The sequence below is a fragment of the Heteronotia binoei genome, chromosome 15, assembly GCF_032191835.1.
Source record: "Heteronotia binoei isolate CCM8104 ecotype False Entrance Well chromosome 15, APGP_CSIRO_Hbin_v1, whole genome shotgun sequence".
NCBI classification, from domain to species: domain Eukaryota; kingdom Metazoa; phylum Chordata; class Lepidosauria; order Squamata; family Gekkonidae; genus Heteronotia; species Heteronotia binoei.
In genome coordinates, this window is record NC_083237.1 from 58,995,459 (window position 1) to 59,010,379 (window position 14,921).

Sequence of the window (14,921 nt, forward strand, 5' to 3'; positions counted from 1 at the left end):
TGTATTGATAAGGATTGAAATATTGCTTTCCCCCCCCTTTTTTCCTTTTTTTATTATTTGAAATACATTTCAATATATTGCAAAATTTAATAAATTTGGTTAACGCAAAACAAGTTTGGCTACCCCTGCCTTAGAGGAAGGGGAGAGGGCCGAAGCTATGTGAGTGGAAGGAATTTATCGCTCTCCCACTAACCATGAAATGCCTTCTCCTATCTCTTGCGCATGTCCTTTTAAGGTGAGCGCCCCTTCCAGTGCAACCAGTGCGGGGCCTCCTTTACTCAGAAGGGCAACCTCCTCCGCCATGTAAAGCTCCATACTGGGGAGAAGCCGTTCAAATGCCACCTGTGCAGCTACGCCTGCCAAAGGAGAGATGCTCTCACTGGTCACTTGAGGACACATTCTGGTAAGTGACTTCAGAAAAGTCTCCTTTCCCCTGTAGGCTTTGCAGAGCCTCTTCCTTGTGCGGATCCACTTCCTGCAACCTCTCTACATATCGTCTGTATTTCACAACCTTTAAAAGGCTTAGGAATAATCACCCAGGTACAGGCCCAGCGCGTGGGGTTCTGGTGCCCAAGGCAGAACCCCAACGCGCACTCCCCTCCCCCTCTGTTAAAAGTTTTTGTGCGTGTGGTGTGATGACATCACAGTGACATCATCATGCTGGGTGCTCAGTGCTCACTTTCGGCTCTGAGGGATCAGGGGAAGCTCCTCCTTTCCCTCAGAGCTGAAAGAAGGTTGGTTCTTCCCTTCCCCGGCACCCTCAGAGGACAGCAGCGAAGGGAAACGTCGCTCTTTTGGCTCTGAGATATCGGGAAAGCTCCTCCAATCCGTCAGAGCCAAAAGAGCAGTCGGCCGTTCTCTTCCCCAGCAGGGGCGTAGCTAGGGCTTTGGGGGCCTGGGGCCCAAGATTTATGTGGGCCCCCCTATGTGTGTGGTGGAGGGGGAGGGGAGGGGCTTCCCTGCCTTAAGACGCTGAGCGGCCCGCGGCCCTCCCCACATCCCTCCGCCCCCGCAGCCTGCCTCGCGCACACTTTGCAAACTTTCCGCCCGAAGTTCCTCTTTCTGGCGCGCCGCCGCGGCCCGGGCCAGGAGCGGCTGAGTCGTCGGCGCCTGGGAGTTGAGGGGGCTGGAGAGCTCCAGGGCGCTGCTGCCGAGCGCGGGGATGCGGCCACTGGGCGCGCAACGCCGTCGCCTCCTCCTCTTGCTGCCCGCCGCCACCTTCTGCTTCCTGCTGCTGCCCGTGGCACGTGGAGCAGCAGGAGAAGCCTCGAGCAGGCGAGGGTCGGACGCCGCTTCCCCCGCCCTGAGGTGGGACTGTGGCCGGAAGGTCTGTGCGACACTCCGGAGCCCTGCCGGGGAGGGGAGGGACCCCCCTTGGCAATGCGGGGGCCCCCCAGACCTGGGGCGATCCGCCCCCCCGCCCCCCCTCCCTACACCACTGTTCCCCAGCACCCTTGGAGGATGCTGGCGAAGGGAAACACCGCTTTTTCAGCTCTGAGTAATTTTTCCCTCAGAGCCGAAAGAGCAGAAGAGGTTCAAGGACGGCATGAGCGGTGAGGGGGCACCTGCCCCCCGCCCCTGCTGGGAGCTGGTGCCCTAAGCTATCGCTTGCTTCGCCTACTACCACTCGCTGACCCTGCCCAGGTATTTGCCTCCAGATGGACTACTTCTTTTCTTGACATTTGCAGGCCCCCTCAAGGAGGTGCTCGCTGACTTACACCATGCTGGTTGCTCATAAAGTAGTTGCCACCAGGGCTTTTTTGGTAGCAGGAACTGTTTTGCATATTAGGCCACACCCCTCTTGTGTAGCCAATCCTCCAACAGCTTACAGGGCTCTTCTTACAGGGCCTACTGTCAGCTCCAGGAGGATTGGCTACATCAGGGGTGTGTGACCTAATATGCAAAGGAGTTGCTGCTACAAAAAAAAAGCCCTGGGATTACCATGCCAACAGGTAGGGGCTGGCTGATTTACACCACACTAGTTCCCTGGAACAGCTTTTGTCTCCCTCAGTAACCACTTTAAGGACTTTATGCCCTTTTTTCCAGTTTGACCTTTTAAATAGCAGCGGGAGAAAGGAGGAGGTGAGGCGTGGGGAAGAGCTGTTCAACATACAGAATAGAGCAGGGAGGGAAAGAACACGTGTGGTGTGGTGGTTAGAGGAGAAAGATTTGGGGGAAAGCCGACAGGAGATGAAATGTCTCTGGTTCGGGAGGACTCATCTCAAAGAGATGAAGGGTTAGCTGTTACTTTTCTACCGGGTAATGGGTCAGAGTTGTCCACTGAGATGGTAACAAACAGAATGGACTGCCTGCCAGAGTCTCGAGGCGGCAGGAGGAAGGTGGCGGGCCTAGCTTGCCTGGGAAATTATAGATGTTTGTATGCAAATGCTAGAAGTGTTCGAAGTAGAATTGGTGAGTTAGAAAGTTTAGTGTTGGGAGAAAATATAGACATTGTGGGAGTTTCAGAAACTTGGTGGAATGAGGAGAATCAGTGGGACACGGTGATTCCTGGATATAAGTTATATCGGAAGGATAGGGAGGGAAGGGTTGAAGGTGGGGTGGCTCTGCATGTCAGAGAGGGTATACAGTCCAATAAGACTAAGGTCAGAGAATTAGATTCCCTTCTAGAAATGCTTTGGGTTGAAATAGAGGACCCAAAAGGAAATTTAACGATGGGAGTTTGTTATCGCCCACCAAATCAAAAGATAGAGGACAATTATAATATGGAACCATTAAAGATAGCGGCTAAGTGTAAAAACTGTGTTGTAATAGGTGATTTTAACTACCCACAGATTGATTGGGTCAATATGTGTTCTGGTCGAGAGAAAGAGATTGAGTTTCTTGATGCTCTCAATGACTGTGCTATGGAGCAGATGGCCTCAGAACCTACCAGGGGTGGGGCGATCCTGGATTTGGTCCTAAGTAATGCCCAAGACTTGATGAGAGATGTAAAAGTGATCACACCACTTGGGAGCAGTGACCATAACGTTATTGATGTCACCATTTGTATAAATAGGGAGTTGCCCCAAAAGACCAGCACAACCACGTTTAACTTTAAAAGGGGTAAATTCCCTGAGATGAGGAGGCATGTGAAGAGGAAACTGAAAGGAAAGGTAAATGTGGTCAAAACCCTTGGGGAAGCTTGGAGGCTATTTAAAACTACAATCCTAGAAGCTCAGATAAAATATATACCACAAGTTATGAAAGGCACAAACAGGTATAAGAAAAGGCCTGCATGGTTAACAAACAAAGTAATGGAAGCTGTAAAAGGTAAGAAGGACTCCTTTAAGCGGTGGAAAGCTAGTCCAAGTGAGATTAATAAAAGGGAACACAGGCTGTGGCAAATCAAATGCAAGACTGTGATCAGGCAGGCAAAAAGGGACCATGAGGAGCATATTGCAAAAAACATAAAGACCGACAATAAAAATTCCTTCAAATATATTAGAAGCAGGAAACCAGCCAGGGAGGCCGTGGTGCCCTTGGATGACCAAGGGGTAAAAGGATTACTGAAGGAGGATAGGGAAATGGCTGAGAAGCTGAATGCATTTTTTTCTTCCGTCTTCACTGTGGAAGATGAGAAGTGTTTGCCTGCTCCAGAACCACTAATTTTGGAAGGGGTGTTGAAAGACCTGAGTCAGATTGAGGTGACAAGAGAGGAGGTCCTACAACTGATTGACGAATTAAAAACTAATAAGTCACCGGGTCCGGATGGCATACATCCAAGAGTTCTGAAAGAACTCAAAGTTGAACTTGTGGATCTCCTGACAAAAATATGTAATCTTTCATTGGTATCTGCCTCCGTTCCTGAGGACTGGAAGGTAGCAAATGTCACCCCCATCTTTAAAAAGGGTTTTATTCTTTCTCTTCCTGCTGTTTAAATTCCCTACTCAAACAGGAGAAAAGGGTAACAAGCCCATAAAATGGTTAGGGCACGGTTGTCAAAGGAGGCCGTTACAGAATCATTGCAAGCACAGTTCCTGTGGCTCTTGCGATAGCCATGGAAGCACAAATGGAAGAGAGAGGAGGATACAGATTGCATTTTCCCATCCATAAAAATGTGCAGTTCAAATGCAGGGAAAATGTGATTCCTCCACAAAAGGAGCAGGGAAAATGCAATTTCTCCACAAAAAGAGCATAGCTTTGGGGAAAAGGTATTGAAATAATCAGATGAAAATGGTGTTACTACCTCAGATATTTGGATCTCTTGCAAGCATTGGGTAACGGCTGTGTGTAAGTTGTGCTAAAAAAAAAGGTTAAAGTAATACGGGAAGGTCTTTTGTTAAGGGGAAAGGAAGTGGTTAAGGGGGTGGATACCCAGAGCACAAGTGTTGGGTTGGATCCAAACTAAATTTTCCATCAACTGAATGGAACTTTCCTAAATAAAATATTATTATTTTGTTAAAAACTGAATGGAACTTCCCTGCCCTTCCCGTCCCTCACTGCAGCCCACTAATCTCCATGAATTTGTACATTTTAGATTGATTGCAAATGGATTGTAAAGGCTCATATGCAATAAATTTATTCTCTCCCTCCATGAAATGCAACTCCTGGTTGTAGGGGGCACCGAGGAATAGTATTAGGTGGGTCAGCCCCAGAAAAAAGGGTATAACCAGGAGGAATATTCTGAATTCTCCATTGCTACCAACAAATATTTGGGCTCATTAGACCAGAGGTCCCCAATCCCCAGGCCATGGACCAGTACCAGTCTGTGGCCTGTTAGCAACTGGGCTGTGAGTTGTAGAATTATTTCATGATATATTACACTGTAAGAAGAAGAAGACAACATTGGATTTATATTAGGGTTGCCAAGTCCAATTCAAGAAATATCTGGGGACTTTGGGGGTGGAGCCAGGAGACTTTGGGGGTGGAGCCAGGAGACATTGGGGCAAAGCCAGGAACAAGAGTGTGACAAGCATAATTGAACTCCAAGAGAGTTCTGGCCATCACATTTAAAGGGACAGCACATCTTTTAAAATGTCTTCCTTCCATAGGAAATACTGAAGGATAAGGGCACCTTCTTTTGGGGCTCATAGAATTGGACCCCCTGGTCCAATCGTTTTGAAATTTGGGGGATACTTTGGGGAGGGGCACTAGATACTATATTGAAAATTTGGTGCCTCTACCTCAAAAAACAGCTCCCCCAGAGCCCCCGAAACCTCCAAATCAATTCCCCATTATACCCTATGAGAATCGATCTTCACATAGGGAATAATGAAGACGTTTCCCTCTTCACCCCCCTTCCCCTTCTGCCCCGGTTTCTGGCAAATCTGATGCAGGGGACTGGCCTCTACTCACGAGTCGCTGCCAGCTTCTCACAGCAACACAGGCACACCAGCTGGGCACTTTATGGCATGGAATAGGAAGCCGGCAGAACTCACTCACCTCCGGAGCTGCAAAGGCACATGGTCCTTTGGGGGCGGGGCTGGGCTCCCCTCCCTTCACCGGCCAGCTGACTGGGGGCAGGAAGCAGCCTGAGAAAACGGAAGAGCTCTGGCTGCTGCGATCGGGGCTGGGTGGGAAGGGCTGCCATTCTCCCCCCCTCCCGCTTTCCCTTTTTTGCCGCGCGGGGGGAGAGGCTCCAAATTGGGGGTCTCCAGGCCAAGCGGGGGATTTGGGAAGCCTAATTTATATCCCAGCATCCACTCCAAATCTCAGAGTCTCAGAGTGGCTTACTATCTCCTTTATCTCCCCCCCCCACACACACACAGCAGACATATTGTGAGGTAGGTGAGGCTGAGAGAGCTCTCCCAGAAGCTGCCTTTTCAAGGACAACCCCTGCGATAGCAATGGCTGACCCATGGCCAGGCCTCGGATTCAGTAGGAGCTCACAGGAGCGCAGCTCCTGGACCTTTCTGAGGGTTTCCCCTCCTCCTTCCCACCTTGCCCATTGAATAGTAGGTTCAGCTGCATAACAATCCCTGGATGAGTTCCACCACCTATTTTTCTACAAAACATTCCAGCAGGTGCAAATGGAGGAGTGGGGAATCAAACCCAGTTCTCCCAGATAAGAGTCCGCGCACTTCACCACTACACCAAACTAATAGAAATAAAATGCACCATTGTGTCATCCTGAAACCATCACACACACACACATCGGTCCGTGGAAAAATTGTCTTCCACAAAACTGGTGCCCAAAAAGTTGGGGACTGCTGCTTTAGACAACTGGGCACCTGCCATTTCCCCCAGTCTTTGGTTTCATGTTGAGCTTCCTCGTTGGGTAGTCCTGAGAACGAACGCGGTTCAGATGTTAAGTAGTACGTCCTTCATTTTGAAAGCAGGACATGAAATTATAAGGAATATAATGGCCCCTTTTTGTTTATCCGTTTATTTTAGTGGAGAAACCGTTCAAGTGTGAGTTCTGTGGACGGAGTTACAAGCAAAGAAGCTCGCTGGAAGAACATAAAGAGAGATGCCGCACCTACCTGCAGAATGCCGGTCTTGATGAAACTAGTGAGAACCTCAAAAGTCATGGTTTTTAAACTGGACACAGAAAATTCAGAAGGAAACTGAAATGCTAACAGGAAGACTATGGAGCAGAGGGATTGTCTTCCTGATTAGGTCCCCTTTTTGTAGCTGCCGGGGGAACCAAAGAATCCTGGGCATGCTGGGTACATCTTATCAGGGCTTTTTTTTGTAGCAGGAACTCCTTTGTCTATTAAACCACACACCCCTGATGTAGCCAACCCACCAAGATTATGCATGGGATGGAGAAGGTAGAGAAAGAAGTACTTTTCTCCCTTTCTCACAATACAAGAAATTGCTGAGCAGTCGGGTTAGAATGGATAAAAGGAGGTACTTCTTCACCCAAAGAGTGATTAACATGTGGAATTCACTACCACAGGAGGTGGTGGCAGCTACAAGCATAGTCAGCTTCAAGAAGGGGTTGGATAAAAATATGGAGCAGAGGTCCATCAGTGGCTATTAGCCGCAGTGTGTATATATATCTATATATAAATATATATATATAAATTATTGGCCACTATGTGATACAGAGTGTTGGACTGGATGGGCCATTGGCTTGATCCAACATGGCTTCTCTTATGTTCTTATGTGACACAGAGTGTTGGACTGGATGGGCCGTTGGCCTGATCCAACATGGCTTCTCTTATGTTCTTATGTGTCACAGAGTGTTGGACTGGATGGGCCACTGGCCTGATCCAACATGGCTTCTCTTATGTTCTTCTGTGACACAGAGTGTTGGACTGGATGGGCCACTGGCCTGATCCAACATGGCTTCTCTTATGTTCTTCTGTGACACAGAGTGTTGGACTGGATGGGCCACTGGCCTGATCCAACATGGCTTCTCTTATGTTCTTATGTGACACAGAGTGTTGGACTGGATGGGCCACTGGCCTGATCCAACAGGGCTTCTCTTATGTTCTTATGTAACACAGAGTGTTGGACTGGAAGGGCCACTGGCCTGATCCAACATGGCTTCTCTTATGTTCTTCTCTGACACAGAGAGTTGGACTGAATGGGCCATTGGCTTGATCCAACATGGCTTCTCTTATGTTCTTCTGTGACACAGAGTGTTGGACTGGATGGGCCGTTGGCCTGATCCAACATGGCTTCTCTTATGTGTCACAGAGTGTTGGACTGGATGGGCCATTGGCCTGATCCAACATGGCTTCTCTTATGTTCTTCTGTGACACAGAGTGTTGGACTGGATGGGCCACTGGCCTGATCCAATGTGGCTTCTCTTATGTTCTTATGTGACACAGAGTGTTGGACTGGATGGGCCACTGGCCTGATCCAACAGGGCTTCTCTTATGTTCTTATGTAACACAGAGTGTTGGACTGGATGGGCCACTGGCCTGATCCAACATGGCTTCTCTTATGTTCTTCTGTGACACAGAGTGTTGGACTGGAGGGGCCATTGGCCTGATCCAACGTGGCTTCTCTTATGTTCTTATGTGACACAGAGTGTTGGACTGGATGGGCCACTGGCCTGATCCAACAGGGCTTCTCTTATGTTCTTATGTAACACAGAGTGTTGGACTGGATGGGCCATTGGCCTGATCCAACATGGCTTCTCTTATGTTCTTCTGTGACACAGAGTGTTGGACTGGAGGGGCCATTGGCCTGATCCAACATGGCTTCTCTTATGTTCTTATGTAACACAGAGTGTTGGACTGGATGGGCCATTGGCCTGATCCAACATGGCTTCTCTTATGTTCTTCTGTGACACAGAGTGTTGGACTGAATGGGCCATTGGCCTGATCCAACATGGCTTCTCTTATGTTCTTCTGTGACACAGAGTGTTGGACTGGATGGGCCATTGGCCTGATCCAACATGGCTTCTCTTATGTTCTTCTGTGACACAGAGTGTTGGACTGGATGGGCCACTGGCCTGATCCAACAGGGCTTCTCTTATGTTCTTATGTAACACAGAGTGTTGGACTGGATGGGCCATTGGCCTGATCCAACATGGCTTCTCTTATGTTCTTCTGTGACACAGAGTGTTGGACTGGAGGGGCCATTGGCCTGATCCAACATGGCTTCTCTTATGTTCTTATGTAACACAGAGTGTTGGACTGGATGGGCCATTGGCCTGATCCAACATGGCTTCTCTTATGTTCTTCTGTGACACAGAGTGTTGGACTGAATGGGCCATTGGCCTGATCCAACATGGCTTCTCTTATGTTCTTCTGTGACACAGAGTGTTGGACTGGATGGGCCATTGGCCTGATCCAACATGGCTTCTCTTATGTTCTTCTGTGACACAGAGTGTTGGACTGGATGGGCCATTGGCCTGATCCAACAGGGCTTCTCTTATGTTCTTCTGTGACACAGAGTGTTGGACTGGATGGGCCATTGGCCTGATCCAACATGGCTTCTCTTATGTTCTTCTGTGACACAGAGTGTTGGACTGGATGGGCCATTGGCCTGATCCAACATGGCTTCTCTTATGTTCTTAAGAGCTTACAGGGCTCTTCTTCCAGGGCCTACTGTAAGCTCTTGGAGAATTGGCTACATCAGGGGGGAGGGGATGCCCTAATATGCAAAGGAGTTCCTGCTGCAAAAAAAGCCCTTTATTTTATGCACAAGAGAGAGAAGCTGTTGGCATGGGGGCAGCACTCCGGCAGCTTGGAGCCAATCTCAGAGGGCATATTACTGCACATGAGCATCATATCCTACTATAGATCCAGATGGGTAGCTGTGTTAGTCTGTAAGTAACAGAAGAAAGCTGCAGAGTGGTGAAGCTGCAGTACTGCAGTCCTAAGCTCTGCTCACAACCTGAGTTTGATCCCAGGGGAAGCTGGTTTCAGGTAGCCGGCTCCAGGTTGACTCAGCCTTCCATCCTTCCGAGGTCAGTCAAATGAGTGCCCAGACTTTCTGGGGGGGAAGTGTAGAGGACTGGGGAAGGCGATGGCAAACCACCCCGTAAAAAAGTCTGCCGTGAAAACGTGAAAGCAACGTCACCCCAGAGTCGAAAACAACCGGTGCTTGCACAGTGGACTACCTTTATATTTAGCAACAGAAAAGAGCAAGAGTCCCATAGCACCTGAAAGACTAACAACATTTGCGGCAGGGGAGGAGCTTTTGTGAGTCACTCAGTAGTGCCGGCCCTCAGAGTCACGGGGTCTACTTCTTGGAAGAGATCTGTGAAGGGGAAATCATCCTGGGAATTCTTCTTATGCGGGAGATTAGGGGATGAAGGAAGGCAAGGGTCTACTTCTTGGAAGAGATCTGTGAAGGGGAAATCATCCTGGGAATTCTTCTTATGCGGGAGATTAGGGGACGAAGGAAGGCAAAGGTGTACTTCTTGGAAGAGATCTGTGAAGGGGAAATCATCCTGGGAATTCTTCTTATGCGGAAGATTAGGGGACGAAGGAAGGCAAGGGTCTACATCTTGGAAGAGATCTGTGAAGGGGAAATCATCCTGGGAATTCTTCTTATGCGGGAGATTAGGGGACGAAGGAAGGCAAGGGTCTACTTCTTGGAAGAGATCTGTGAAGGGGAAATCATCCTGGGAATTCTTCTTATGCGGGAGATTAGGGGATGAAGGAAGGCAAAGGTCTACTTCTTGGAAGAGATCTGTGAAGGGGAAATCATCCTGGGAATTCTTCTTATGCGGGAGATTAGGGGATGAAGGAAGGCAAGGGTCTACTTCTTGGAAGAGATCTGTGAAGGGGAAATCATCCTGGGAATTCTTCTTATGCGGGAGATTAGGGGACGAAGGAAGGCAAGGGAGTCTCGGTGTCTTGATGGGAAGTCTGCCATGAATCTTTCAAATGTAAATTCTCAATGGAAGGGGGATCATACCATACCATACCATACCATACCATACCATACCATACCATACCATACCATACCATACCAAACCTTTAATGGCATAATAGATTCAGATAAAAATACACAGAATATAAAAATTTAAACATTGGAGATAAAATCAAAATAAAACCGAGCTTACAGATGCATTCAAACATGGTCAGAATTAAATTTAAGGATGTCAGCCAGAAATTTTGCCACAGCCTCACTAACCACCCCCTCAGTATCACTCAATAAATAATAACAGGGTGGCAGAATAGACAAATCTGGGGGAAAAGAAAGCTTGCCAAATAAATCTTTGCGGAGGTTATGGTAAAAAGAACAATCAAGCAGTATATGCTGGATTGAGTCAGGGGTATTCGCTCCACAGGAGCAAAGTCTGTCGGCTAAAGGGACTCGCTGATATCTCCCTTGTAAAACTTTGGAGGGAAACGCGTTTAGTCTAGCCAACATAAATGCCCCGCGATGACTTGGAGTGGTTAGGTCTGATAGATAACTGGGCATTTTGCCACAAAAAGCATAAAGACCTAAGGAAGCTGGAGAGCAAATATAAGGGTCAGTTGGCCGTAATTTCGTTTCCTCCGATTCCCACAGTCTCAGTTTGATACATCTGGAAGGGGGACCAAAGTGGGCAGCCACGGTGATCTGAAGCAATAGCACAAAGTTTTATCTCCTGCTGTTACAAATCATCTCCAGACAACAGAGATCAGTTCCTCTGCAGGAAATGGCTACTACGGAGGGTGGACTCTATGGCATTACAGCCAACAGAGGCCCATCTCTAAGCACTGCCCCATTAGAAATGGATTTGGCCGTTCTCAGGGCTTTTTTTTTTTTTTTTGAGCAGGAATGCAGTTCTGGCTGGCTTGGCATCAGGGGGTGTGGCCTAATATGGAAATGAGTTCCTGCTGAGGTTTTTTTTCTACAAAAAAAGCCCTGTGAAACAATGGTGATGGTGGGGGTGGGGGTGGGGGCGGGCTGAGCTTTTTCTACAAAAAAAAAAAAAAGTCCTCGCAGCTCTACTTCACGTACAAAATACCAGATTACAATTTAGTAACCACGACTGAAAAAATGAAATTGAAATTTCATTATAAGGATTTTTAGGTACAGATTTTGGCTACTGGAAGACAGAGGAAATCCACCTTGGTTAGGGTTGCCAGGTCCGACTCAAGAAATATCTGGGGACTTTGGGGGTGGAGCCGGGAGCAAGATTATGACAAGCACGACTGAACTCAGAAGGGAGTTCTGGCCATCACATTTCAAGGGATTGTACTCCTTTTAAATGCCTTCCCTCCGTTTGGAAATAATGAAGTATAGGGACACCTTCTTTTGAGGCTCATAGAACTGGACCCCCTGGTCATTCTTTTTGAAACTTGGGGGATGTTTTGAAGTGAGGCACCAAACGCTATCCTGAAAATTCAGTGCCTCTACCTCAAAAAACAACCCCCCTAGAGCCCCAGATACCCACTGATTGATTCTCCATTATACCCTACGGGAACCAGACTCCATAGGGTATAATAGAGTTCCCAGCAGACATTTCCCTCCCCTGCCCCCACTTTCCGATAGCCCTGAAGTGGGGGGAGGGCCTCCAAACCAGGGGATCCCTTGCCCCCACCTGGGGATTGGCAGTCCATCCTTGGTGGCCATGACCAGGAATGGCAGATCCAGGGTGGGAAATACCTAGAGATTTTGGGGGTGGAGCCTGAGGAGGACGGGGTTTGGAGAGGGGAGGGGCTTCAATGGGGTAGAGTGCCCATGAATCCACTTTGAAAAGTAACTGTTTTCTCCAGGGCAACCAGCCTCTGTCCTAGGGTTCCTCTCCTTAAAAGACCCTCCAAGTTTCAAAAAGATTGGGCCGCGGGGTCCAATGCTATGAGCTCCCAAAGAAGGTGCACCTATCCTTCATTATTTCCAACGGAGGCAAGGCATTTAAAAGGTTGTGCGGGCCCTTTAAATGTGATGGCCAGAACTCCCATTGGAGTTCAATTATGCTTATTACAGCCTTGCTCCATCCCAATGTCTCCTGGCTCCACCCCAATGATTCCTGGCCCCACCCCCAAAGTCCTCAGATGTTTCTTGAATTGGATTTGGCAACCTGCCCTGTCTCCTGGAGTTCGGCTGTAGCAGCAGATGTCCAGTCACCATCTGGCGGCCAGCAACTCTAAAATAATTGACCTGGCCATCACATTTCGAGGGATTGTACTCCTTTTAAATGCCTTGCCTCTATTTGGAAATAATGAAGGCTAGGGATACCTTCTTTGGAGGCTCATAGAATTGGAAACCTTGGTCTAATCTTTTTGATTACCGGTGAGAATTTTGAATTGTACTTATTTCCTTTGAGGGGTATCAGCGTTTGCGGCTTTGAATTACCCCTCTGGAATTCGCGATTGATTTAAAAAAAAAAAAAAGGTTGACATTTGCAAAACCACATGGCTGGGAAGTGGGGGGAAATGCATGTAGCTGTGACCACCCTGCTCAATCAGAGATGTTTATCGGGGCCATTGACTTGCGTTTTTTTGTTCCGTGTGCTATCCCTTGCTGACCACATCGCGTTTGGTGTGACAGGAAGCAATGGGCCTCACTTAGCACTTTGAGGTTTTTAGCAACCAGACCTGCTCGCTCCGAAAAATGTGAAACTGTGGGCTTGAGGGTGACAGAAGTCACACGTTGGGTTGTCTCCTGTAGCATTGCTCGAATGGAGGGACAGAGGTTACGCAGAGGAAAGGAAACACAGAATAACCCATTCGAATGTGGGGAATTAAAGGTTGAGCTTTTCCCATCTCCTTCCTCGGCTCTTCTTCAGCGTATAGTTTCCCCTAGTATATCCCACTCTAGCCAGAAACCAACCTTTCGCTTCTCTCACGGCTTCTGTACTTATTGTTAATCGGGGCTTTTTTTTGGTAGAAAAAAGCCCAGCAGGAACTCATTTCCATATTAGGCCACACCCCCTTATGCCCAGCCAGCTGGAACTGCTTTCCTGTGCGTTCCTGCTTAAAAAAAAAGCCCTGTTGTTAATATTCTATGTCTGTCCCTTTTATTTTTACGCTTGAACATCCTGTGAACTCACAACAGCAGCTCAGTAGATAGCTGGGAAGATGTTGGGAGGCAGGACTTTTTTTTGTAGCAAGAACTCCTTTGCATATTGGGCCACACACCCCTGATGCAGCCAATCCTCCAAGAGCTGACAGTAGGCTCTGTACGAAGAGCCCTGTAATCCCTTGGAGGATTGGTTACATCAGGGGTGTGTGGCTTAATAGGCAAAGGAGGTCCTGCTAGAATTCCTTACAGGGCTCTTAGTACAGGGCCTGCTGTAAGCTCCAGGAGGATTGGTTACATCAGGGGTGTGCAGTCTAATATGCAAAGGAGCTCCTGCTACAAAAAAAGACCCTGTTGGGAGCATTTTGTAAGAGCGCAGCAACAAAAAAGTCTGCAATCTTTAATTGGAGACTAAATGTTAGCTGATTAATTGGTATGATCTTTTTAGTAGTTGGTGGAGCTGAGCGTTAAGGCTATTGGTTTACTTTTACTGGTTCTTCGTTTCTGGTGTGCTACTGTAAGAAGAAATTAAAAGGGAAACCTTAAAGGTCAAATCTCCTTTCAACAAGGTGTGTTATTTATCACATTCTTGAACATATGAACATATGAAGCTGCCTTATACTGAATCAGACCCTTGGTCCATCAAAGTCAGTATTGGCTTCTCAGACTGGCAGCGGCTCTCCAGGGTCTCAAGCTGAGGTTTTTCACACCTATTTGCCTGGACCCTTTTTTGGAGATGCCAGGGATTGAACCTGGGACCTTCTGCTTCCCAAGCAGATGCTCTATCACTGAGTCACCGTCCCTCCCCTGCTCTCCAGGGTCTCAAGCTGAGGTTTTTCACACCTATTTGCCTGGACCCTTTTTTGGAGATGCCAGGGATTGAACCTGGGACCTTCTGCTTCCCAAGCAGATGCTCTACCACTGAGCCACCGTCCCTCCCCCTTCTTTATCACATCTTACTTCTTCCTTTGGAGTTTCAAAAATCACATGTTTAATGAGGTGTCGAATAAATACACTTGTACAATACAATTCTCCATTATACCCTATGGGAATTGGTCTCCATAGGGTATAATGGAGTGCCCAGCAGACATTTCCCTCCACCCCCCCCTTTTCTGAAAATCCTGAAGCAGGAGGAGGGCCTCCAAACCAGGGGGGAGGGGATCCCCTGCGTCCAACAGGGGATTAGCAACCCTATGCAAACTTTCCTTTTAAAAACGACTGAGATTCTCAGCATGCCTTTGAAAAAGGCTGAGATTCTCAGGATGTTCAATTCTTCACCTCCTTACCTTATTCTGCACTTGTTATGAACCCTGATGGAAGGGGTTTCTTTTTTGCTTTCCATCAAAGGAAGGACCTAAAAGCGAAAGACCAGCCGTGCTGTGATTCAACCCGCCCCCTTCCCCTCATCCCTCATGACTCATTTTCGGAGTGAGATTTGGGAGAGCCGCGCTTTGATGGCCCCTCCAGCCTATAGTTTCAAAATGTGGTGTAATGCGCAAGTTGGCAAATTAAGTAACCTGCTCCTTTCTGACTCATTTCAGTGCTGATTCAAAGAGAGGGCTGAAGCAAGCTTAACATCGACTTTGCCAAAACAAGCAAAGGGTTAAGTTGCGGGA

At 48.0% G+C, this 14,921-nt stretch overlaps 1 protein-coding gene across 1 annotated transcript in view; it reads left to right on the forward strand.

Moving 5' to 3' along the window:
• Nucleotides 1–14,921, forward strand: part of IKZF3 (IKAROS family zinc finger 3) — a 41,729-nt gene that overhangs the window by 782 nt on the left and 26,026 nt on the right. Inside the window, exons 2-3 of the mRNA XM_060255255.1 lie at nt 236–403; nt 6,334–6,450. Coding sequence (XP_060111238.1) covers nt 236–403; nt 6,334–6,450 — 285 coding nt within the window. The remainder of the gene's footprint in view (nt 1–235; nt 404–6,333; nt 6,451–14,921) is intronic.